Source organism: Giraffa tippelskirchi, chromosome 8, assembly GCF_054371585.1.
Source record: "Giraffa tippelskirchi isolate mGirTip1 chromosome 8, T2T-mGirTip1v1.2.pri, whole genome shotgun sequence".
Classification (NCBI taxonomy): domain Eukaryota; kingdom Metazoa; phylum Chordata; class Mammalia; order Artiodactyla; family Giraffidae; genus Giraffa; species Giraffa tippelskirchi.
The window spans coordinates 36473177-36495609 of NC_137282.1; the positions used below are offsets into that span (position 1 = coordinate 36473177).

The 22433-nt window shown below is 40.3% G+C and overlaps 1 protein-coding gene and 1 long non-coding RNA gene across 21 annotated transcripts in view; one reads left to right on the forward strand and one right to left on the reverse strand.

Moving 5' to 3' along the window:
* DROSHA (drosha ribonuclease III) overlaps positions 1–22433 on the forward strand; it is a 115572-nt gene that overhangs the window by 63990 nt on the left and 29149 nt on the right. For 14 of the 20 annotated variants that reach the window (XM_081523899.1, XM_081523900.1, XM_081523903.1 and 11 more), the window contains 6 exons: positions 4014–4121; positions 4663–4801; positions 5148–5208; positions 15952–16011; positions 17280–17379; positions 20819–20921. In XM_081523899.1, coding sequence (XP_081380025.1) covers positions 4014–4121; positions 4663–4801; positions 5148–5208; positions 15952–16011; positions 17280–17379; positions 20819–20921 — 571 coding nt within the window. The remainder of the gene's footprint in view (positions 1–4013; positions 4122–4662; positions 4802–5147; positions 5209–15951; positions 16012–17279; positions 17380–20818; positions 20922–22433) is intronic. The other 6 variants (XM_081523914.1, XM_081523916.1, XM_081523915.1 and 3 more) reach the window with 1 other exon arrangement.
* LOC145518860 (uncharacterized) lies at positions 6014–22115 on the reverse strand. The gene is made up of 2 exons (XR_014063349.1): positions 21946–22115; positions 6014–9914 (listed from the first exon to the last, which is right to left on the reverse strand). It is a non-coding gene; the product is annotated as an uncharacterized LOC145518860 (long non-coding RNA).

The following is a 22433-nucleotide window of genomic DNA, read 5'->3' on the forward strand; positions in this document are numbered from 1 at the left end:
TTGAGGTTGATAGGAAAATCCCATGGACAGAGGAGCCTGGCGGGCTGCAGTCCTCGGGGTCTCAAAGAATTGGACATGACTGAGTGAGCATGCACATAACCAAAAACAATAAGTTCCTGTGTTTAGCTGGTTAGAGACAAGGTTCCTGAGTAGAACTTCAGCAAAGGTGAATACTTTTTGTGTAATGATGGTTCCTCCACATGGAGGACTCCTGCTGTTGCAAAGACAACCATCTGGTGGAAGCCAGGCTTCCATCCTCCAGTCCAATTTTTTTACGAGTTATATTGCCTCTTATCTATAGTTTCTTATCTCAGAATAAATGTTTTCATTTTCATGTATGTTCATCAAATAAGATGGCGGGAGACATGTGTTTTTGTTCAGTTGCTCAGTTGTGTCCAACTCTTTTTGTGACCCTGTGGACTGCAGCACACCATGCTTTCCTGTCCTTTACCATCTCCCAGAGTTTGCTCAGGTAGCATGTAATACGAATTAAATGTGGTTAGTATTGTTGGTAATGAAGAATAAAAATCTGACTGAGAAGTAACAGTTAAATGAAATTTATACATGGAATACTCTGAGTAACCCTGAAGCCTGTGGAAAAATGAACTCATACTTAGTTTTAAGAGAAAATGGTTGAGTGCATCTCTGAAGTCCTGGGGTGGGGGCCAGGTGGGGTAATAATAATTGCTGGTGGGTTGCTGGCAAAAGCCTTGTGATACTGTCTGGCTGCCACTGGCAATAAAACTATTGTGTTGAATCTAAGGCAGAGCAGTCTGAGTCTCAGCTTCTCATTCTGGAAGCATAATTTCCCAACCAAGAGCAGTTACCAAGGGTTGTTATGAGATTAGAAAATGCTACTTGATATGCCCCAACCAGTGTTAGGAGGAATGAAAGCATAGAGGTGGTCCTGTAACCTGGAATTACATGTGAACTAAATGCAGACTTGAACCATGTTTAGAGAGAAACTGTTGAAAGATTTTCTCAGTTTAACCGCTTGTTAGAATGAATTCCGGGTAATACAGAAGAAAAAGCAGGACTCAAAATCTGAAACTGAGGCTGAGAAATTCAGCATTATGACTCAGAAGAGGAAAACTGTCATGTCACCATGGTGTCTGTACTTTAAGAACAGCGTTTTGCACACCAAAGTTGACTTGGTGACTTAGAAGAGTAGGTCCCTGTGCCCTGTGCTGTACCAAGCAGGAGGTCCGTGGGAATCAATAAACTGAATCCTGAGAATGGAGGATGAATAAATGTGACACACAGAGATGTCAGAAAAGGAGCAAAGAAACTATGTCAGTTTAACATATAACCAGTATGAGGCCCATGTGAAACTGGAGAAAACTAGAAGGCAGGGTGCCTGAAGAAAATTGAAAAGAAGAACAGAGTGGGGGTGAGTGCTAAGTAGACAGAGAGTTGTGTTTGGGCTGCAGTGAGTCCACTACATACGAACCTTCAAGTTGCGAACTTTGAAAGATGCAAACGTGTTTGAATGTTCAGCCAGGTAAGTTAGTTCATGTGTCTGATGTACATTGTCACATGTATGCATCCTCTATGGGTAGTTGTGCTTTTGTGTACTTTACTATATAGTACTGTATAGAGTACAGTAGTATAGTATCTTTATTTCAAGCCCAGGATATCTAGGAGCAACATAAAAGCAGCAGCATTGTAGCTGGTACTGCTAAGAAGCACCATGCAATAGTGATGGAAACAAAAGTAAAAATAACAGAGAGTGGAGCGAGGCGAAAAGGTAGTAGATGTCACTTGTTCTTACAGCATGAATTGTTCAGCCAGCAGCACGATTCTAAAGAACAAGGACAAAGTGATGGAACATGTGATGATGTTCTGCTGCTGCCAATGCTGTCGATAGTAATATTGAATGAGCCTGGACAAGTGATGGAAGAGATGGAGAAACTTCACAGTGTGTGGATGCAGGATCAACAGGGAGCCCCAGGCTTGATCCCTGGTCAGGAAACTAGATCCTACCTGCTGCAACTGAAAAAAAAGATCCTGCATGCCACATTGAAGATCAGAGATCCCACGTGCCACAACTGAGACCCAGCACAGCCAAGTGAAAATAAATAAAACAAGTAAATAAAGTGAAAGCAGTTTCTAGAAATGAATAGAATGAGGGTAGATGCTTAGTGATTGTGTGTGGTCTCAACATTGCAAAGATTGATCATTTAACAAACTGAGCTAGTCATAGAGAACCTCAAGACTTAACTTGTCAGGGGTACAAGATGGACATTGGTCATACCTACCTTTCACAAGAACCATACTTACTTGGAAAGAGAACCTGGCTCTATTTAGAGCAAGTTTAAAGGAAGTGATGAAGGGACTCACAGCTGTTTCATGTGAGTAAAGGGTAAAGAAAATGGACTTAGTTTGGTGAAGAGAAGATGTGGGAACTTTGCCATTAAATGTATTTGCTCTTTTCCGGGGTAGATCAGAGGGGTAGACTATTTTCTAATAAACAGCATACTCTGAAGATAGTTATTTTCTTAACAAGTAATGATTCTTCTCTCGCTGGAGGTATGAAAACAACTCACCAGTTTGAATTCATACTTTAGAAAGATAGTTACACCGCATAGTCTTCATTACCCATCCTCCTTGAGTGCCTAGCCTCAACACCCATGAGTCCCATGCAGTTGAAATGCCTAGGAAACTGTATTGTACTTTGGCCACATACTTTGTTTCCTTATTATTGTGTTTTTTAATACAGCATGGATCAAAACATAGTGGACAAAATACCAGTAATTCGAATCAGAATGGCATATCTCTGGGAAGCCCCTGGGGGTGAAAAGAGTGTCTCCATCTTTTTTCTTTTCCACAGCTATTATAAGCCTTGCACGTGGAGGTGCTCAATACATATTTACTGAATTGAACTGGAAAGAAAGACTTTCTGTTGATTAAAGATCCTTTTTGGGAGAACTAATCTTTCTTTATAAGTTAATACAGGGAACTGATTTCTGTAATTTCAAGCAAATCCATTATCATGTATTTTTAAATAATGTCAGCTTAAAATACTTCAAAGACTAAAATGATAGAAAGCACATGTCAGTCATTCTGTGGGCTGTGCCCATCCTCCAGGTTCTGATGAATAAGAATGACTTCTTCATTCTCTTGATTTCTAGGGAAACATTATTTAAAAAAAGGAAAAAGATATGCTCTCCATGAAATTGTCTCCCAATAAGGAATCTATAGCCAAATGAAAAGTGATTGAAATGAAAGTTCTGTGTCCTCAGGTGATTTAACTGTATTGATGGTTTTTATAAAAGTTATCCTCATAATGTTAGATTGAGTGTTAAACCTGGAATGGCCCTTCGAGATCATCTGGCTGAGAAGATCTTACCCAGAGGCTAATGATGGGCTTTAGAGATCTGTGAACTTATTAAAATTCCATAAAATTTTTGCATGTTTGTGCACACAGGCCTTTTTCTGGGGAAAGACTCATTTTCCTTAGATCTCAGAAGTGCCTTGACCCTGACAAAGTTTCAGAATTTGTGAGTCCTAATCCATTCCCTTAGAATTAAAGAAACAAGGAGGTACAGAAATTCTCGTTGCTTTTTCAAGGCTACACTGCTGGCTACTGATGAACCAGGGCTCTTCCTACTTCAGTGAGGGCCACACCATGCCTTGTTCTAAGCAGCCTTTTGTATTTACTCATTTGATCCTTTTAACTGTCCTTGAAGGTAGCTACACCAGTTGTCCTCAGTTGACAGGTGAGGAAACAGAAACAGAGAGGTTAAGTAACTTACGGTAAGTCCCAGGATGAGTGAATGACAGAGCAGAATTTGGACCCAGGCCCTCTGGTTCCAGAGACCATATCTCTAACAGCTTAGTCCACTGCCCCTCACAGAGGGTATGCTAGGGTGCCAGGCTGCCAGTACACTGTTTTAAGACTTTGGGAGATGGGATTTGGGATGTAAAAATGTTTTTTGTTTGCTGTAAAATAAACGAAATGTTTTTGATACATTTTTAGAGAGTTAAACATATTGAAATGTGCTTTTTCCCAGCATGCCATGATGCTGCCGGTTCTGACCCATCATATTCGCTACCACCAGTGCCTAATGCATCTGGACAAGTTGATAGGATATACTTTCCAAGATCGTTGTCTGTTACAGGTGAGAGTTACTCTCCTGTACATTTATATAATAACAAGATAGGAGTAATTCATCTTGCAGGTTACAAGTGGAGTATGGAGAATCTCTATTCTGGAGAGGATGAGGACGTCTAGAAACATAGCCTTCTCCATTACTCTCCTCTGATTGCCACTTTCAAACCCCTTTTCTCACTTTTTTTTTTTTCAGACTGTCCCTAAAGAAGTAGACCAAAGCTTCCAGATTTGGCTGTCAAACCTGACCTCTTCTTTCATCTTTTCCTCTTTTGTGACTCTTCTTTCCAGGTGCTGTGTATTCTAATTCTTCTCTGAAAGACGTGGATTTTTAGGTTTGTTTGCAGAAGAGGGCTTGGACCAATGCTCTGGAAATTTGACACTGGAGAAAATGGAAAGTTTGGGGCTTAAAATTTAATTGGATAAACAAGTCTCTTTCCTGTTTCATTTGTGATGGTGGCTTCTATGCTTTTTTGTTTGTTTGGTTGGTTTTTATTAAATTTTTTATATGCTGAGTTTTTAAAACTGAACTTATGTCTTTGGAATTTTAGCTGGCCATGACTCACCCAAGTCATCACTTAAATTTTGGAATGAATCCTGATCATGCCAGGAATTCTTTGTCTAACTGTGGAATTCGGCAGCCCAAATATGGAGATAGAAAAGTTCATCACATGCACATGCGAAAAAAAGGTCCGTTTTAATTGCACTCTCCTATTTTGTTCCGTGTCCCCTGTTGTAAATTAAATCCCCACTAGGAATGGTTCCCTGGTAACTGTTTCATTCTGTCATTCTTTACTGCTTCTTGACTCATATGTAGTGACATTTACTCTGAGCACAACATTATAATAAGAGTGAATGAATTTTTGAGAAAATTTAATTTCTCCTATCAAATAGTCTTTAAAGTAACTAAGTTGATTAAACTTGTCTACATGCAAGTCAAATTGGAGTGAGATGAATAATTTTCTTTCTGCATGTCGTATGATGGTTCTAGAATGCTTCTAACAATATTGACTTGTGATTTTTTTTTAAAAAATAGGAATTAACACCTTAATAAATATTATGTCACGCCTTGGCCAAGATGACCCAACTCCCTCAAGGTAAGGTAGACTTTTTTATAATAGTTTTGTTGAGATAGAATTCACATACCATACAATTCACCCATTTAAAGTGCATACAATTCAGTGGTTTTTGGTATCTTCACAAAATGGTGTACCTGTGATCACTGTCTAATTTTAGAGCATCTTCATCTCACTCAACTGCTACTGCTGCTAAGTCTCTTTAGTCGTGTCCAACTCTGTGCGACCCCATAGACGGCAGCCCACCAGGCTACTCTGTCCCTGGGATTCTCCAGGCAAGAACACTGGAGTGGGTTGCCATTTCCTTCTCCAATGCGTGAAAGTGAAGTTGCTCAGTTGTGTCCGACTCTTAGCGACCCCATGGACTGTAGCCTACCAGGCTCCTCCATCCATGGGATTTTCCAGGCAAGAGTACTGGAGTGGGGTGCCATTACCTTCTCCACATCTCACCCAAAGGAAACCCCATACTCCATATTTCCCTCAGCTTGCCCAGCCGTAGGCAACCACCAATCTTCTTTCAATCCACTTTAATTTTTATGAATTTGCCGATTCTGAACATTTTGTATAAATGGTGTCATACAATATGTGGTCTTTTGTGACTATTTTATTTTATTTTATGTAATGCTTAGAAGGTTTATCCATGTTGTAGTATATATTAGTTCTTCATTTCTTTTTATTGCCAAATAATATTCCATGGTATAGGTAGACCACGTTTTGTTTATCTGGTCATCAGATTGATGGTCATTTGTTCTTTTTCCTTTTTGGTTGTTTTGAATGATGTTGCTATGAATATTTGTGTGCAGGTTTTTGTGTGGACATGTTTTGATTTTTCTTGAGTATATAACTGAAGTGGAATTTCTGGATGATATGATAACTCTGTTTCACCTTTCCCTTAAGGAACTGCCAGACTGTTTCCAAAGAGTCTGTACCATTTTTTATTCCTAGCAGCAATATACAAAGGTTCTGATTTCTTTGCATCTTTCCCAACCCTTGTTATTATCTGTCTTTTTGAACCTGGGCTTCCTAGTGGCTATGAAATATTATCTCATTGTGGTTTTGTTGTATTTCTCTGATAACTAATGATGTTGAGCATCTTTTCATGCACTTTTGGGCCATTCATATATCTCCCCTGGAGAAATATCTATTTGGATCCTTTTTCCATTTTTTAATCAAGTTACTTTTTGTTATTGAGTTACAATCATTTTTTTATGTATTCCAGATTCAAATCCCTTATCAGATACATGATTTGTAAAAAAATTTTTTCTCATTCTGTGGATCATCTTTTTACTGTTTTAATGAAGCACAGAAGTTTTGATTAATTGCAAATAATAGATAAATTGTGTTACTTTCATTGCTTTTGCTTTTGGTGTCATGTCTAAGAAACCATTGCCTAATCTAATGTCACAGAGATTTACATATGTTTCTTCTAAGAGCTTTATGGCTTTTTCTCTCACAGTTAGATCTTTCATCTGTTCCCGAGTTAGAACTGGTGTGACATAGAGGTCTAGCTACTTTCTTTTGCTTGCGGATATCCACTTATCCCAGCACCACCATTTCTTGAAAAGGCTAATCTTTCCCTACTAAATCACCTTGGTTGAAATCACCTTTGTTGAAAATCAACTGATGGTATATATGAGGGTGTATTTTTGATTCTTAGTTCATTCCATTGATCTGTATGTCTGACCTTAAGCCAGTACCACATTGTCTTGATTACTGTAGCTTTGTAATAAGTTTTGCAATCTAGAAATGCAAAGTCCCTTTTCTAGCTTTCTTTTTTTCAAGATTGTTTTGGCTATTCTAGGCCTATTACCTTTCCACATGAACTTTTTAATTAGCTTATTAACTTTTGCAAAGAAGCTAGCTGGAATTTTGATAGGGGTTGTGGTGAATCTATGGATGAGTTTGTGAATGATTACCATCTTAATATTAAGTCTCCTGCTTAATATTGTCTTCTGTTCCCTGAACATTAAATGTCTTTGTTTCTCATTTGTTGTCTTTAATTTCTTAGTAATGTTTTTAGTTTGCAGAGTATACATTTTGTATCTCTTTTGTTGAATTTATTCCTAAATATTTTTGTTCTTTACAATGCTATTCTAAATGAAATTATTTTTATAAGTTTAATTTTGGGATTGTTCATTGCAAGCACATAGGAATACAGTTGGTTTTTTATTTTGATCTTGAATCTTGCAACCTTGATGAGCTCAGTTGTTAGCTCCAATAGTTTTTTAGTTGATTCCTTAAGATTTTCTGGGATTCCCTGATAGCTCAGTTGGTAAAGAATCCGCCTGTAATGCGAGAGACCTGGGTTTGATCCCTAGGTTGGGAAGATCCCCTGGAAAAGGGAAAGGCTGTCCACTCCAGTATTCTGGCCTGGAGAATTCCATAGACTGTACAGCCCATGGGGTCGCAAAGAGTCAAACATGACCGAGACTTTCACTTCATTTTAAGATATTCTATATAGATGATCATTTCACCTGTAAATAGAGATAGTTTTACTTTTTCCTTTTCAGACTCAGTTCAGTTCAGTCCAGTCACTCAGTTGTGTCCGACTCTTTGCAACCCCATGGACTGCAGTACATCAGGCTTCCCTGTCCATCACTAACTCTTGAAGCTTGCTCAAACTCGTGTCCATCGAGTTGGTGATGCTATCCAACCATCTCATCTTCTTTTGTCCCCTTCTCCTTTTGCCTTCAATCTTTCCCAGCATTGGGGTCTTTTCCAATGTGTCAGTTCTTCTCATCAGGTGGCCAAAGTATTGAAGTTTCAGCATCAGTCCTTCCAGTGAATATTCAGGACTGATTTACTTTAGGATGAAATGGTTGGATCTCCTTGCAGACCAAGGGACTCTTAAAGAGTCTTCTCCAACACCACAGTTCAAAAGCATCAATTCTTCAGCGCTCAGCTTTCTTTATGGTCTCGCATCCATCCTTTTTACATCCATCCATCCAACTCTCACATCCATCCTTTTCAGACTGGATGCCTTTTATTTCATTTTTCTTAACCTGGTCACCCTGGCTAGCGTCTCTAGTACAATATCCTGTAGAAGTGGTGAGAGAGGCTCCTTGCCTTCTTAATTTTAAAAGGAAAACATTCTTTTACCATTGTGTATGGGTTTTTCATAGGTGCCTTTTGTAATATTGAGGAAGTTCCCTTCTGTTCCTACTTGGCAGAATATTTTTGTCATGAGAGTATGTTGAATTTTGTCAAATGCTTTTTCTGCATCTATTAAAATAATCATGCTTTTTTAAAATTTATTTTGTTCACTTTGTGTATTACGTTAATTGATTTGGGGGTGTTAAACCAACTTTGCCTTCCTGGGATACATTACGCTTGATCATGATGTATAATCCTTCTTATACGGTGTGTTTAGGTAGAATTTAGTGTGCTGGTACTGTGCTGAAGATTTATGGCCTGTAGTTTTCCTTTCCTTTGATGTTTTTGTCTGATTTCATTATTAGGATAATACTGACCTCATATAATGGGTTGGAAAGTTTTATGTGTTAACTTTCCCTATCTTATTTCTTGATTTTAAAAGCTACCTTCATACATTAATATTTTCACTTTTGTGTGGCCTTGAGTCCCTGAAGAATCTGGGAAGGAAGTAGGTGGGGTCTATATAAACTCATTAACATCCTAGAAAACAGAATGGAAGCAAATGCCTGATGGCTGCTGAGGCTCTAATGTTGCCCTCAGGAGGCTTATCTTTGTGTGTGAAGCACAGCAGGTTCTATTTTGAAAGCCAGTACAGGAGACCGTTTGAGAGAGGCTTGCTTTTTAACCTGGGGCACTGAAAAGTTGAATAGTCAGGTCTGTCCCTCTTAGGAAGCAGACTTAGATGGATGAAAGGTGGGGAGAGCAGGGTTAGAAGTGAGACACTGCTGCGGCTGGTAATGGCCTCTTCAGCCAGGTGAGTGCCCAGTCGAGCTGGCATATCTTCCTCCCCTACCTTTTTCTTCATGTTTCCCTTTTCTTTTCAAATAGGCTTGGCTTGAGGTTGCTTTCTTTTGAGGTTATCATGAACCAAACCGTCTTTTCCTCTTCAATCAAGAGGTAAAAAGAAAGGCAGACTGAAACTTTAAAATTCCAGTTTGAAGATGATCACACATCTTACTACTGTGTTCTGTGCAAGTCTAAGATCAGAAAAGAACTGTCTAATTAGAGGAGCCCTTAATCACACCCTCAGGGACAGCGTGGCCCTGGTTTCCCTATACCTGCTATACTGTGAAGTCTCCGGATGGCTAGTTCTGTATTTTAATAGGTAGAACCCTGGGTCCCCTGCAGCCCCCTTCAGCAGGGCTACACATGCCATCGACCCATTCTTTTTCAGTGATGAAAGCACAGGTTTAACTGATGTTTGTCTCATCCACCCCACCCACAGCTGTTGGCATATAAATTATGTCTTTTTGATAGCACTGTTTAAACCTCATGGTTTATGTTTTCTTACCCTGGTAAAGGGAATGATAGCTGAGAGACTGTTCTTGCTGAATTTACCTTTTGAAAATGATACCATTAATAGAGAATAGACATGCTCTTTCTTGTCCTTTGACTTCTGTTCTGGCCTTTGTGGCTCTTGTGCTGAGAGTCTCTTGCCTTCTGTCCGATCTTTTTGCTGATGCAGGATTGACCCCAGCTTTCTATTCAGAAAGAGCCTCCTTGCCTCGGCAGCCAGTCCGGCGGTTGCTTGGCTGTGGCTGTGTAGTAGCCCCAGCTGTGCACGGCCCTGGGAGCTGTACAGAAGAAACACAGACAGATTTAATCTGACAGACATTTGTGCAGTGCCTTTTGAGTTTGAGGCAGTTCCCAGGTATTACGGTTAGGATTTGGCGCCCTCACTGCCGGGCCCGGGTTCAGTTCCCGGTCAGGGAAGCCTTTCTTCTTCCTCTCTGCCTGCCACCTACCAACCTCCTCAGCACGACCATACCCTTCGTGGTCGTGGCTCAGATGGTAAAGAATCTGCCTGCAATGCAGGGGACCTGGGTTTGATCCCTGGGCCAGGAAGATCCCCCAGAGAAGGGAACGGCAACCCACTCCAGTATTCTTGCCTAGAGAATTCCGTGGACAGAGGAGTCTAGCGTGCTACAGTCCATGGGGTAACAAAGAGTTGGACACAACTGTGCAACTAACATTTTCACTTCTTTCAAAGCAAGTAAGCCATAGCCCCCGCTCACCAGAAGGTGTGACTACCTGGGGTGGAGTAAGAGTTCCATAAACATGCATAATATAAGGAAGACTCTGCTAAGCGCTTCAGTGAAGGTCAAAAACACAACAGCCACATCAGACTGCTATGGGGCCAAGGAGAGCTCTGGTGGTTGTTCAGGGATTATGGGTCAGTTGTATACCATACACTTGAATAATTGGGTTCACTTGAAACAACGTGCCTTCTTCCCTGTTTGTTTCTTAGTTTGTTGTTATAAAGTGGGATGCGGTAGTCTGCTCCTTGGAAGTATCTGTACATGTTTGAAACAGACACTATGCAGTTTCAAGCATCAGTGGTTATATTTCCTCCCAAGCAAGCCTGCTCAGAATTTTAGACTTGAGACAGGAACAAGACAGCCAGTAGGCTAGTAGGTTGTTTGGGCATCCATGTCCAGCACTGCAGGTGGAGGAAGAGGGCAGGTTGGGGAGCTTGATGGAGTTCTTCCCCAGCCCCACCAAAAGCCGCTCCTCCCAACCCTGCCCATCCTGCCATGCAGTTAGTGCCGCCTTCTGCCGGGTCTCCCTCCAGATGGCCTCTCTAGGGCATCACCTTGCTATTTCTAGAGCCTGCATTCTAGTTTGTAGCTGTAAACTGCTTGAAGGCTTTTTGTGACATCGCATCACCTGCTGAATAAGTCTGAACCTCCTCGCCTGACAATCTCAGCACCTGGTGACCCAGGCCACTCTTCCAGGCACATCACTGTCTTCCATGTAGCCTTCTGCACACCAGTAAGACTGAAATACTTCCTGTGCAGTCGAGCGTACCCTCTCCCTTCCCTGAATGCCGGCAGTCATTGTAGCCGTGCTCACATTCTGCCAGCATTTCTTTTATGGTGCAAGTTTCAGTTCTCCCAGGAATTATTAATATTTTGTGTCATAGTTTGATTTTCTTTTTTTAATACTGTGAACATTTGGAAGGTCTTTGATCCTACTCTCTCTTTTCTTTTTTTCAAATTCTTTTTCTTTTCCAATTAATGCCTTTCAAAAAGCAGGGGCTCAGTAAATAAGTCATAAAGGAAAGAAGGCCATTCATGATATTGCTTTTATTCCGGGTTTTTTACTTGTTGACTAGAAACAGGGAAATGGGAGCGTTAGGAAAGGTCATGGTCAGAGCTAGCAGAAGTTTAATGGCTGGTGAGTCTCGTAATCTGATTTGGGATCAGCTAGCATTTACAAAAGACACAAAGACTTAAAATTAATAGATAAAAATCTGCCTGCCTATCAAAACTACAAAATAATTAACTTTTATGGTTACAAGTTAACCTGTCATTTTTTGAAGCATCACTGTTGAACCACATAAATCTCAGCTGTTTAGTTAGCGTCACTGTTGAACCACATAAATCTCAGCTGTTTAGTTATATGTAACTAATGCAAATCACAGCAAAATGTTACCACAGAGAAAGTCTCTGAAGGATTAGGCATTTGGTTGCGTTCAGGTGATCCATGTTGTCAGTAGGACCTTTGGGAATGAGGGGCCAGAAGACTAATGGAAAAGTAAGAAACTCAAGCAGCCTTCCTTTGTTGTGTTTTGTTTTGCTTGGTAGAGTCATCGCTGGACATAATGTGTGAGGATCTATGGGATCAATGGAGAAACACGTATAGACTGTTTATTAAGGTCTATTTAAGGAAATGGTAGTTGCAGAGCACCCTTTCAATCATGCTAAGTTGCTTCAGTCGTGTTTGACTCCTTGCAACCCTGTGGACTATAGCTGCCAGGCTCCTCTGTCCATGGGATTCTCCAGGCAAGAATACTGGAGTGGGTTGCCATTTTCTTCTCCAATCAGTTATACATTAAGTATTTATCATTAAAAACAATGCATTGAATATATGTGAATAGATGTTTAATCTGGAATCCATAGGTCCAGTTGGATCTGAGATCTAGTAGGGCTTCTCCCTACAAGTATTCAGTTAGATGTAATAGTGAAAGTCACTCAGTCGTGTCCAACTCTTTGCAACCCCATGGACTATACAGTCCATGGAATTCTCCAGGCCAGAATACTGGATTTTGTAGCCTTTCCCTTCTCCAGTGGATCTACCTGACCCAGGAATCGAACTGGGGTCTCCTGCATTGCAGGCGGATTCTTTACCAACTGAGCTATCAGGGAAGCCCCAAATGAGGTATGCCTGTAGCCTCTATTATAATATTTTTTTATAATTACCATAGTGTGAAAATCTCTCAGTCATGTCCGACTCTCTGTCATGTCCAACTCTTTGCAACCCCGTGGTCTATACAGTCCATGGAATTCTACAGGCCAGAATACTGGAGTGGGTAGCTTTTCCCTTCTCCAGGGGATCTCGCCTACCCAGGAACCCAGGACTCCCACATTTGCAGGTGGATTCTTTACCAGCTGAGCCACAAATAGATGTAACGGACAGAAGGAATTCCTGGGTTGGGTGGAAGTTTCAGCCGACCTGCAAGGCCCATTCTAGCTCCGCCCTACCAGTTGCCCCTTGAGGCTTGGAATGCAAAGGTAAGAAAATGTCATTCGTCCCCTCCCTGTAGCAGTTACCCTGGACTTGGCCCATCCTAAGATGGTTTTCTATGGAGTAGATGACACCTTACAGTAATTACTATTACAGGGAGACTGTTCTGTTTTATGAAGTGTTTTGATTTCCACAGACCAAATGTGCTATCTAACTGCTACAGTTAATCTAAATTTCATAATGCCTCTGTTGATTCAGTTCTCAAAAGCAAATGGAATGTTTACTGCTCTGTAAACGTCTCATCTTGGAGCTTGCTAGTATTTAAACAGGGGTGATTAAAGGAAGTATAAACAACGGAAGAAGGAACAAAAGACTTGCCGCTATAGACAGCAAGGACCAGCAACTCACTCTGTCCATTTTTCCAGATAAACCACTGGGTTAGGAATTGTCCGATATAATAATAAACTAAAATGATATTTAACCCCCATTTTTGTTTGTGGCCTACTGCCAGAGTTTAGTCACAATGAGGATACGAAAAAACATATGCTGGATAGGGGACAGATTATTTAATGGATGGCAGACTTACTATTGAATAAACTTGTTTAGTACTGTGACCTTGTATTTTAACACACTGAATAATGGTCTACCTTCAAGTTTATTAAAATTCTCGACGTAGTTCCTGTCTCCCTGAAAGTTTATAAATGAAATTAAATAAAATTTATACCAATATGACTCAATTCAAAATAGTATATGACTCAAAGCAGCTATTATTCTTTGACTGGTTGTCTCGTTATTCTTCAATTAAGCATAAGACAGTCCAAAGTATGATTCGTCTTCACTCTGGACCCCGGCCAGGGTTTCTTGCTTTCCACCTTAACTAGATTTTCCTGTATTGTACTTTGAGCTGTTGGGAAGATGATAGTCTCTACCACAGGAAATGCATGTTTATTTTACTGGCTTGTGGGAAAGAATAGGATAATGTTAGTTTCTCTCTTTTTAAAAAATTTAATCTTTCTTAGCTCCTATCATCTCTCAGGCAGTAGCTTATTAGGATCTTCTTTTGCACGGCTTCAGACAACACGTGAGTTCCCAGCCTACTCGAGTCGCAGTGTGGCTTGTCTCCACCTCACAGAGCTTGCCCTTCCGTGGCTTCAGCCATCTCCCTGGTATGAGTCAATGTTCTCTTCTCATCTTGCTGAGTCTGTTTCTTTATTGAAACATGCTCTTCTCTTTGGCTAGAGAATAACACTGGCCTCCTCTTCCTCCCACCACCCTGCCAGTTCCCCTATGCTGGCTTCCTTTCTGCTGGACCACAGCCATGACCCTTTCCTAGGCTCAGTCCTGGGACCCCTTGCCTAACTGCATTCTCTGCCTCACTAGTGCCATCCAGTTTCAGGATCTGAAATCCTGTCGATGTATAGACCATTCCTATAGTATTCTTGCCTGGAGGATTCCATGGACAGAGGAGCCTGGCAGGCTATAGTCCATGGGGTCGCAAAGAGTTGGAAATGACTGAGTGACTAACACACACACACATAGATTTATTACTAACTTTGTTCTTGCCTGTGAACAATAGGTTAATATATCTAGCATTTTGCCGGATCTCTCCATTTGGATGTTTTATGTACATTTCGAAGTTAGTATATCTACAAGGCAACTCTTGCTTCTTCCCAGACCTGTTCCCCCTCTTGGTCTTCCCGTTGCAGTAAATGGCAGCACTCTTCACCCAGCCACGTGAGCCAGAGTCTGGCACTGCCCTTCATCCTTTTCTTGTTGGTTAGCTTCCTAGTCCCAACTATCAGCACCTCTTTTCTGCTTCATCTTTCAAATGTCTCCCAAATCTGACGGTGTCTCTGCCCCTCCTCTGTCACCTCTCCAGCCTGCGCCTCCATTGTGTCACATCAGGACCTCAGCAGTATCCGCCCCAGTGTTTGTCTTTCCTGTGCTTAATCTCTGCTAAAGGCAGCCAGAGCGGCCTTTAAAAGCCTCAGTTAGATCAGGTCACATCTCTGCTAAACAGAGAGATGGTGACCTGCTTGCACTGAGAGACTCGCAGGTGGAAGGAGGCTTCCATGAGCCACCTTCCTGCTCGGTTCAGCCTCGTACTCCAACATGAGAAACTCAGCTTGTAAGATGCACCTTCATCAAAATAATTGAGATATAAATAAAATGCAGTCTCTGCGCCGAGGGAGTGTACTCATTTTGATAAGGGACTCAGGTGGGGATTCATCTGGAGCTCACATTCTGCTAGACCTTGAGGGATGAGTCAGTTTTCAGGGAATCTTGCTGTACAGGGGAGACCTGAAAGCTCCAGGGCAGCACAGAGCTTGGCCTGCACAGAGGCACTGAGTATTTTAGGGGATGCCCTCTTCAGACAGGACCAGGCAGTTTTGGAAAAGGATCCAGTGCATTGGTAGGAGAGGATAGCAGTGGTAAAGAACCCACCTGCCAATGCAGGAGACCTAAGAGATGCTAGTTCATCCCTGGGTTGGGAAGATTCCCTGGAGGAGGACACAGCAATCCGCTCCAGTATTCTTGCCTGGAGAATCCCATGGACAGAATAGCCTGGCAGGCTACAGTCCATAGGATTGCAAAGAGTCAGGCACAACTGAGGCAACTTAGCATGCACACACACACTTTTCAGAGAGGACCAGGCAGTTTTGGAAAAGGACCCAGTGCATTGGTGGAAGAGGATAACAGACTGAAAAGGTAGGTTAGGCCCATTTTAAGAGACTTTAGACATGAGGTTAAATTCAGAGTTTGGACCATGGGAAGCTAGAACATGGTACCAGTGCTGATTTTCCACTATTCTCACTCTAAGAATGCATTCTCCCTTCTCTCTGATAGTGGTGTGGAAAGTCACAGTTGTTAGGCTGATGTCTCATTGCCTTAAGTCTGATTCCCAGGGGATGGAGGCAGCAGGGTGGAAAGCCTGAACCCCATAGTAGGAGGCAGTGCTCCCTCCTCCCTTCCCTACTAGAAACCCCCCTGGCAGGATGGCCATCAGAGCCCTTGATTATGAGGAGTAAGTTAGGGTGCTTTGATTACTAAAGGAGCTAACCCTCAGCATCCTTTCCTCTGAGAAGAGAGGGAGGAAATGTAAATGTGGGCTATTTTAAGAGATCTTTTTAATTCTCCTTGTAGGATTAATCACAACGAACGGTTGGAGTTCCTGGGTGATGCTGTCGTTGAATTTCTGACCAGGTAAGTAGGCTTTTTTGCTGTTCCCCAATAATTGCATTTTATAGGCAACATACTTAATACATTACCTTCTTTGTAATTAGCCCAATAAAGCCTTGAAACACAGTGGTTTTGGTCTCTTCTGTAGAGCTTAAATGCTCCATGTCTGTGGCTCTTGCCCTGATAACTTGCACTCACTGATGCCGTAATGAGCAGGATTACAAGATGAAAGGCTAGCGTCTCTGTCCTGTCAAGTTTACGTTCAAGTTGCTACAGCCACAAGAGATCAGCTTGTCTGGGTCTAGATGCTTCAGAGCTTATATTCAATTTGTAAAGAAAGGGATGATATTTTAAAATGTCACTTCATTTTCTGGGATTTGTCTTTGATCCCTTTCTCACTCTTTCTGAACTCAAGGGAAGGAAAGCTTACAAGAATTTTAATAACTAGATTTTTTGGGGTGTGTCTAGTGTATGTGTGTCTGTATGTTTGTGTGTTTTCTCCCCGGAAATGTTTTTGGATCCTTAGTTTGGAGGTAGATGTAGGAAAGTACATTTTGGTTTTTCAATACTCATATAATTTCTCTCTTAAAGGGAGACAACACGTGTTGCTCTTGGAACTGTCTCAAGCTATTTTTATTCTCTTTCAATCATTTCTTTTCCCTCAAAGGACACGGTGGGGCAGAGGAGCAGTTTTCTCAGCGTGTTCTCACTGGACACAGTAGGACCAAACTAGCTTAGCTGCCCCAATCAACAGTGGGTCTTCGGAACTAGTTTGAGAGTTAGGAGAGCGCAGTTACCCTTGTGGTCCGGCTTGGTTTTCCATCAGCCTTCTTCCTAATTCCTATACTTCCTTGATCAACAGCCCTGGCTCTGTTTGGCACTCCTGGTTCTGTTCCTGTCCCTGTCTGTGCCACCTGGCTGCCCTGCTCAGAGCTCTCCTCAGGGGCCCTCATAACTGAACCCAAGCAAAGCTCTGTCTCCAGGCTTACTTTTCAAGTGTTAGATAGGGTTGCTGTCAGCAGAATGAATGATTGTTCAGGTCTTCATTGCCGTCGTATTTCAGAGAGCTCTTTTTACAGAAGTCAGTGTGAACAGATGAGTGGATGGTGTTTGGGTTTTAGCATGTTCAGATATCCTGTGATTACTGTTTAGCCCTTCAGAGACCCTTCAGTTTAGTTCAACCCAGCTGGTGTGCACTGTGCAGATATTATGTGTCAGGTCTGTTGTCTTAGACTCAGAACCACATACAGAATATTGTTATACATGCTTATCTATGTGTTTTTTTTTGGCAGTGTCCATTTGTACTATCTGTTTCCCAGTCTGGAAGAGGGGGGATTAGCAACCTATCGGACTGCCATCGTTCAGAACCAGCACCTTGCCATGCTAGCAAAGGTATGTCAAGTGTTTGCACTTTATTTGCAGTGAAGTCTACATTCTCTTCTTCAGTTCGTGCATAGCTTTGCATTTAATCAGTAACCCTTTAGGGTATATTAAGGGTTTAATATTTTATTGATGATGAAGGATTTTTGTTTGTTTGTTTGGGTTTTAAGGACTCAGCCTTATTAGTCCTGTTACCTTAGTGAGTTTCACCAGCAGCTAATGAACTCCGCAGCGAGGTGTCTTGGTAACAGAAGAGGAAAAAATTGACAGACGTGCATGAACAGAGTTAAACATTTGGAGAAAAGGAACACGAGACCAGAGCAAAAGAAATGAAAGATTTAATATTTTCCCTCTGTGTAATATTTCTGAATTACATTTGTTTTTAATTTACTTTAACAGACAGAATTATAGCTTTGAATAGAATACTCCAGGCCATTTGTATCCATGGGGGATACTTTACAGATCTTTGAGAATCCCCCCAAATCACAAGTCCTATTAATTAAGATTTTGGTTTTAGGCTGTTTAGCCAGCGTCGTTGACTTTGCCGAGTGACTGACAGAACCTTTCCTTGATTTAGATTCGTGGTAGGCATGTTGTCTCATTTGATCTTCCTTTCTGTCTGCAGTGTCTTGTTATCATAAATCCTAACGGATAGGACCCTGGTGCTTGTTTGGGAATTCAGGATACCACCAGGGGGACCATGTACAAATTGATATTCTCTTTGCCAAGCCATAGCTTTCTCATCTGTAGAATGGAGATGTTAGCATCTACCACATAGGGTGGTTGTGAGAATTTAAGGAGATTACCATTTGAGTTTTAATGATTTGTTTATGAAGTGCTTGGTATAATGCCTGTTCATAGTAATCACATAAACATATGAATAAATTAGTAGGAGTTAGTTGTTTTTATTGCTGCTGCCACTTAATAAATTACATTTATCAATCAATTACATTTTATAGGCCTGTGGGTTTATTCAGTAATAGGGGCAACAGTGGCTGTTAAATTCCCGAACGTTAATGATCTGTTGTAAAAGCTTTTGTGAATTTTCCTTGAGTTTTAAGTAATTTCTATTTTTTTTCTTCATTTTTGATGTAAATATTGGAATTTGGTAGAAAAGACTAGATAAAACCCATTCTAGTTTTACAACTGACTTCTTAATTTGATCTTGCCAAGGAATTAATTACATTTAATATGTGGTCAATTTTATCCCATGGTTTTTGTGTTAGCAAGAGTGTACTGCTGTATTTTATATAACATCCTCATCGTAACTGTGGTGATTGGCTTTGACACAGCTTCATTGGCATTTGAGAATATAAATAGTGATGCCTTCAGGGAAAACCAACTTGGTTTTTAGGCTCACAATGAATGAAATTCCACAAGTGCTTCAGTGTTTAGTTGACTTAATTATCAAGAAGCTTCCTGATAGATCACGTAAATGTCCATTGGAAATACCTTTAATAAGCAGATTGTCAGCACACTCTGCATCACCTCTCCCTGCCATTGTTTAATTTAGAGTTTCAGGTATAATGGAATTGCATGATTATTTTTCAAACAATTGTAGGGAGGATATTTACAAAGTGTGGGAAATGAAAATGGAAGCTATTCCATGACACAGCGGGTGCTGTATAGAGCCATGAGTTACAACGAGGGTGGCCATTGGCCATTTCTTCCCTTCAGGGAGGTCTATGTGATCCTCCTCTATCCCAAACCCCTGACATACCCATAGCACTCAACACCCATCTGCTCAGCAGAAGGCAGTGGTAACCTTGCCCTTCTCTTTGGACCAGTGGTTCTTAACCATTTGAGAGGAGAGACTTGATGGAGGAAGAGTGCTGACTCTGAGAAGGTAATAAAAGCTCAAGGTCAGCACTCCAGACAGTGAACATTTTAACACATGCACAGTGGAACATCACTTTCCTTTTTAAAAGTTCCACTAATACCTTCATGAGAAAAATGAAGATACAGAGCTGGGATTATGAGAAGTTAGAAAATTCATAACATTCCAGAATAGTTGTTTATAATACAAAAATGGCTTGCAGACTACTCTCAAGCAAGACTCCAGAGATAGCAAGCAATTGGATTTTCCCAGTGAAGTTGTGAAACAAGTAAAATTTACATATTCTAGTATAAACTCTTGCACTTGGGGATCAGTTTTATAAAAAGAGGTGCTTTCTGCTCTTGTATTTGTGGTAGTCAAAAGTCTCATTTGAGTTTATAATACACTCATGAATTCCTAGCAATCCAAAATACTGAGAGCATGTATGCCCTGTTTTTATTTTATTGTCTTTTTTTCAGTGTAAATGAATATGGTTATTTTTAATATACATACCAAGACACACAATATCTGAGTCTCTTTTATCTGAGAGCTGATGAGATTCATGTTGTCCTAGGTTGTTCACTGACTTGTGACTTGTTCCATATTATGTGGCATGTTATTGCTTAGTAGGTATTTATTGAATAGAATTATATGGTAATAGAAACAGATTTATTGTGTGCTAACGCAATGTTTATATCCTTTTCTTTATATGGAACGAATTATGATTTCCATTTATTCAATCTCAAGAGTTTTGTAAAAACCATTTATAGTGTGTCTAGTTCTAAAAGGACTTGATTTGTCCTTTATGATACAATAGGAAAAGAAATAAGTAGGGACTGAACTCAAAACAAAGAGAAAATATGGATAAGACAGTAAAATAAAGTCAGAGGTAAAGTTATTGTGCACAGATATGTTCATCAGTCCTATACAGTTTCCAGAATTGGGCCATAAATCTGTCTCTAAACTTGTCTGAGGCCAAACAGAGAAAGAAAATATAATTCATTATAAACACTATTCCCAGAGCCCTTAAGGTAGTTCCAACCCATTGCTCAGATTCTCACTGAAGGAGCCTTCAGAAGGATGAGTGTGGAAACCTTACAAAGGGACACAAGTACAAAAATATATGGCTCCCCAAATCCAAATCCTTATTAAATAAGGAAAAAAAGATTTAGAGAAATAAGGCATTTTTAAGTCTTCTGAGAGACCCCATCTACTCTACCACATAAAAATCTCTTGAGTCATACAGTACAAAGACCATCAGTACCGTATAACTTTGGAATCCAAGAGGTTAACTTTGGGTTGAGTTTGTATCTGTAGACATAATGGGTAAACCCAAAGGCATGGCCTTGTAATAGAGTCTTATTCCAAACTTAGGCTAGTGCTTTTTCTGAACTTGGAGTTGGACAGATCAGATCTGGTCTGTTCTGAACCTACTTGAATCATCAGAGTTCATAGAAGCTTGCTTGGGGAAAAGGCGAGGTTGGTCAGCGCTGAATCGTATGTATGGACTCGTAAAGAATGGTAGATTAAACTTTCACCCAGTTAATTTGTAACTGTCCCCACTAGGAGATGCTGAGTTATAACAGTTATGATTTTGCCAATATTCTCTTACTTTTGTCATTCTGAATTTTGTAGAAACTTGAACTGGATCGATTTATGCTTTATGCTCATGGACCTGACCTTTGTAGAGAATCAGACCTTCGGCATGCAATGGCTAATTGTTTTGAAGCATTAATAGGTAATTTCTCTTTTATAGTCTAGTTTCTTGCATGTCTGAAATGTCTGGAGAGCACATAAAATTCAGTGTGACGCCTTGGGACAAAATTACTTGTTCCTAAAGCATGTGAGGTCCCCAGTATGATACTTGCCTCCTTGTACTGTAGTTATTGTGGTTCTTCCAGAGCAGTAGTCATGCTTTCTTTTCTTGAATTTCTTGTATCATGTCATGTACATGCTTAGTATATACTGAACTGAATTGAAGTGAGTTAACATGAGGATGGATTACTTGCCAGATTTGATTCAGGATCACATACATAAATAAGTTGCTGGTTAGCCCCTAATACTTTTTTTTTTATAATATTTGAAGCTTTTTTACAGGATTTTCTGCTTTAAACATCTTGAAGACACTGCATATTTAAAAATCCCAGGGCTTGAGTCTCTAAAACTATTATTTATTCACTTGAAGCACAGCTAATGCAGACACTCAGGCTCTTTACTTCCTCAGTTTCTTTTTTACTGTAACCAGAATATAATTAGCTGTTTGTACAGGAAAGTTATGAAGAGTTAATTAGCTGGTGATTGCAAGGATGCTTTACAGTGAAATGTTACAGTAGATTGACAATTCCTTGATTTTTTTTAGGTAGATGATTTAGTACATTTTATTTTTCAAAGGCCTCTGTACTTCCTTATCAATTTTGCCCTCTTCCTTTGAAAATGAATATAAAAGCTTCCCATTATAGTTTTATGCTGATGATGGTAGCAAGAGAATGTTTAATAATTATCCACAGTCTTTTCACAGCTATGTCTGTTTTGTACAAATATGTCTATTTTCAGAGGGTTTGTCATGTGGAATGACTGCTCTGTACATGTAATTTTTTTTCACATAATACTTTTGACAGTTAATGTTATGGTTAGCTCCATAGCCAGGCACACATAGTTCAGCTCCCTCTCACGTCATTTATCAGTTCTGTGTCTTTGCCAGGTTACTGAATCTCTTTGAATCCCATTTTCCCTGTCTATGACATGGAGATAGTGTCACTTACCTCACAGAGCTGTAACAACCTTAATGTCTGATCCTAACTGCAGCAAATCCAGGGCAGTTCCATTTCCTTTACCCCTCCCCCAGATCACCTACTGTGGACCCCAAACCTATAAATCTTTTCTAATACCCTCTTACTGAAGGTGAAGATAAGAATGTGAAAATGCTTTGCATAGGGCCTAGGGCATAAATGGTCCCTCAAACCCCTGCTATTACTAATATCATCATCATCGTCACTATTAGAATTATTATCATTATTACTACCTCTATTGATAAATAATAAATTTATTTAGTCATCAAAAGCCCAGGTGACTAAGTTTCTGACTATTTTACATGGAAAATAGCCTTTCTGAAGACAGATGTAAAAAATATGATTTTAAGAACCACCCTACTCCAGAGTTATTTGATTCCCAGTTAAAATGTTACTTACTGGTTATGATTAGTGGTAAATATGTGTACAGTGCTTATAATTATTTCAAAAAATTTTTAAGA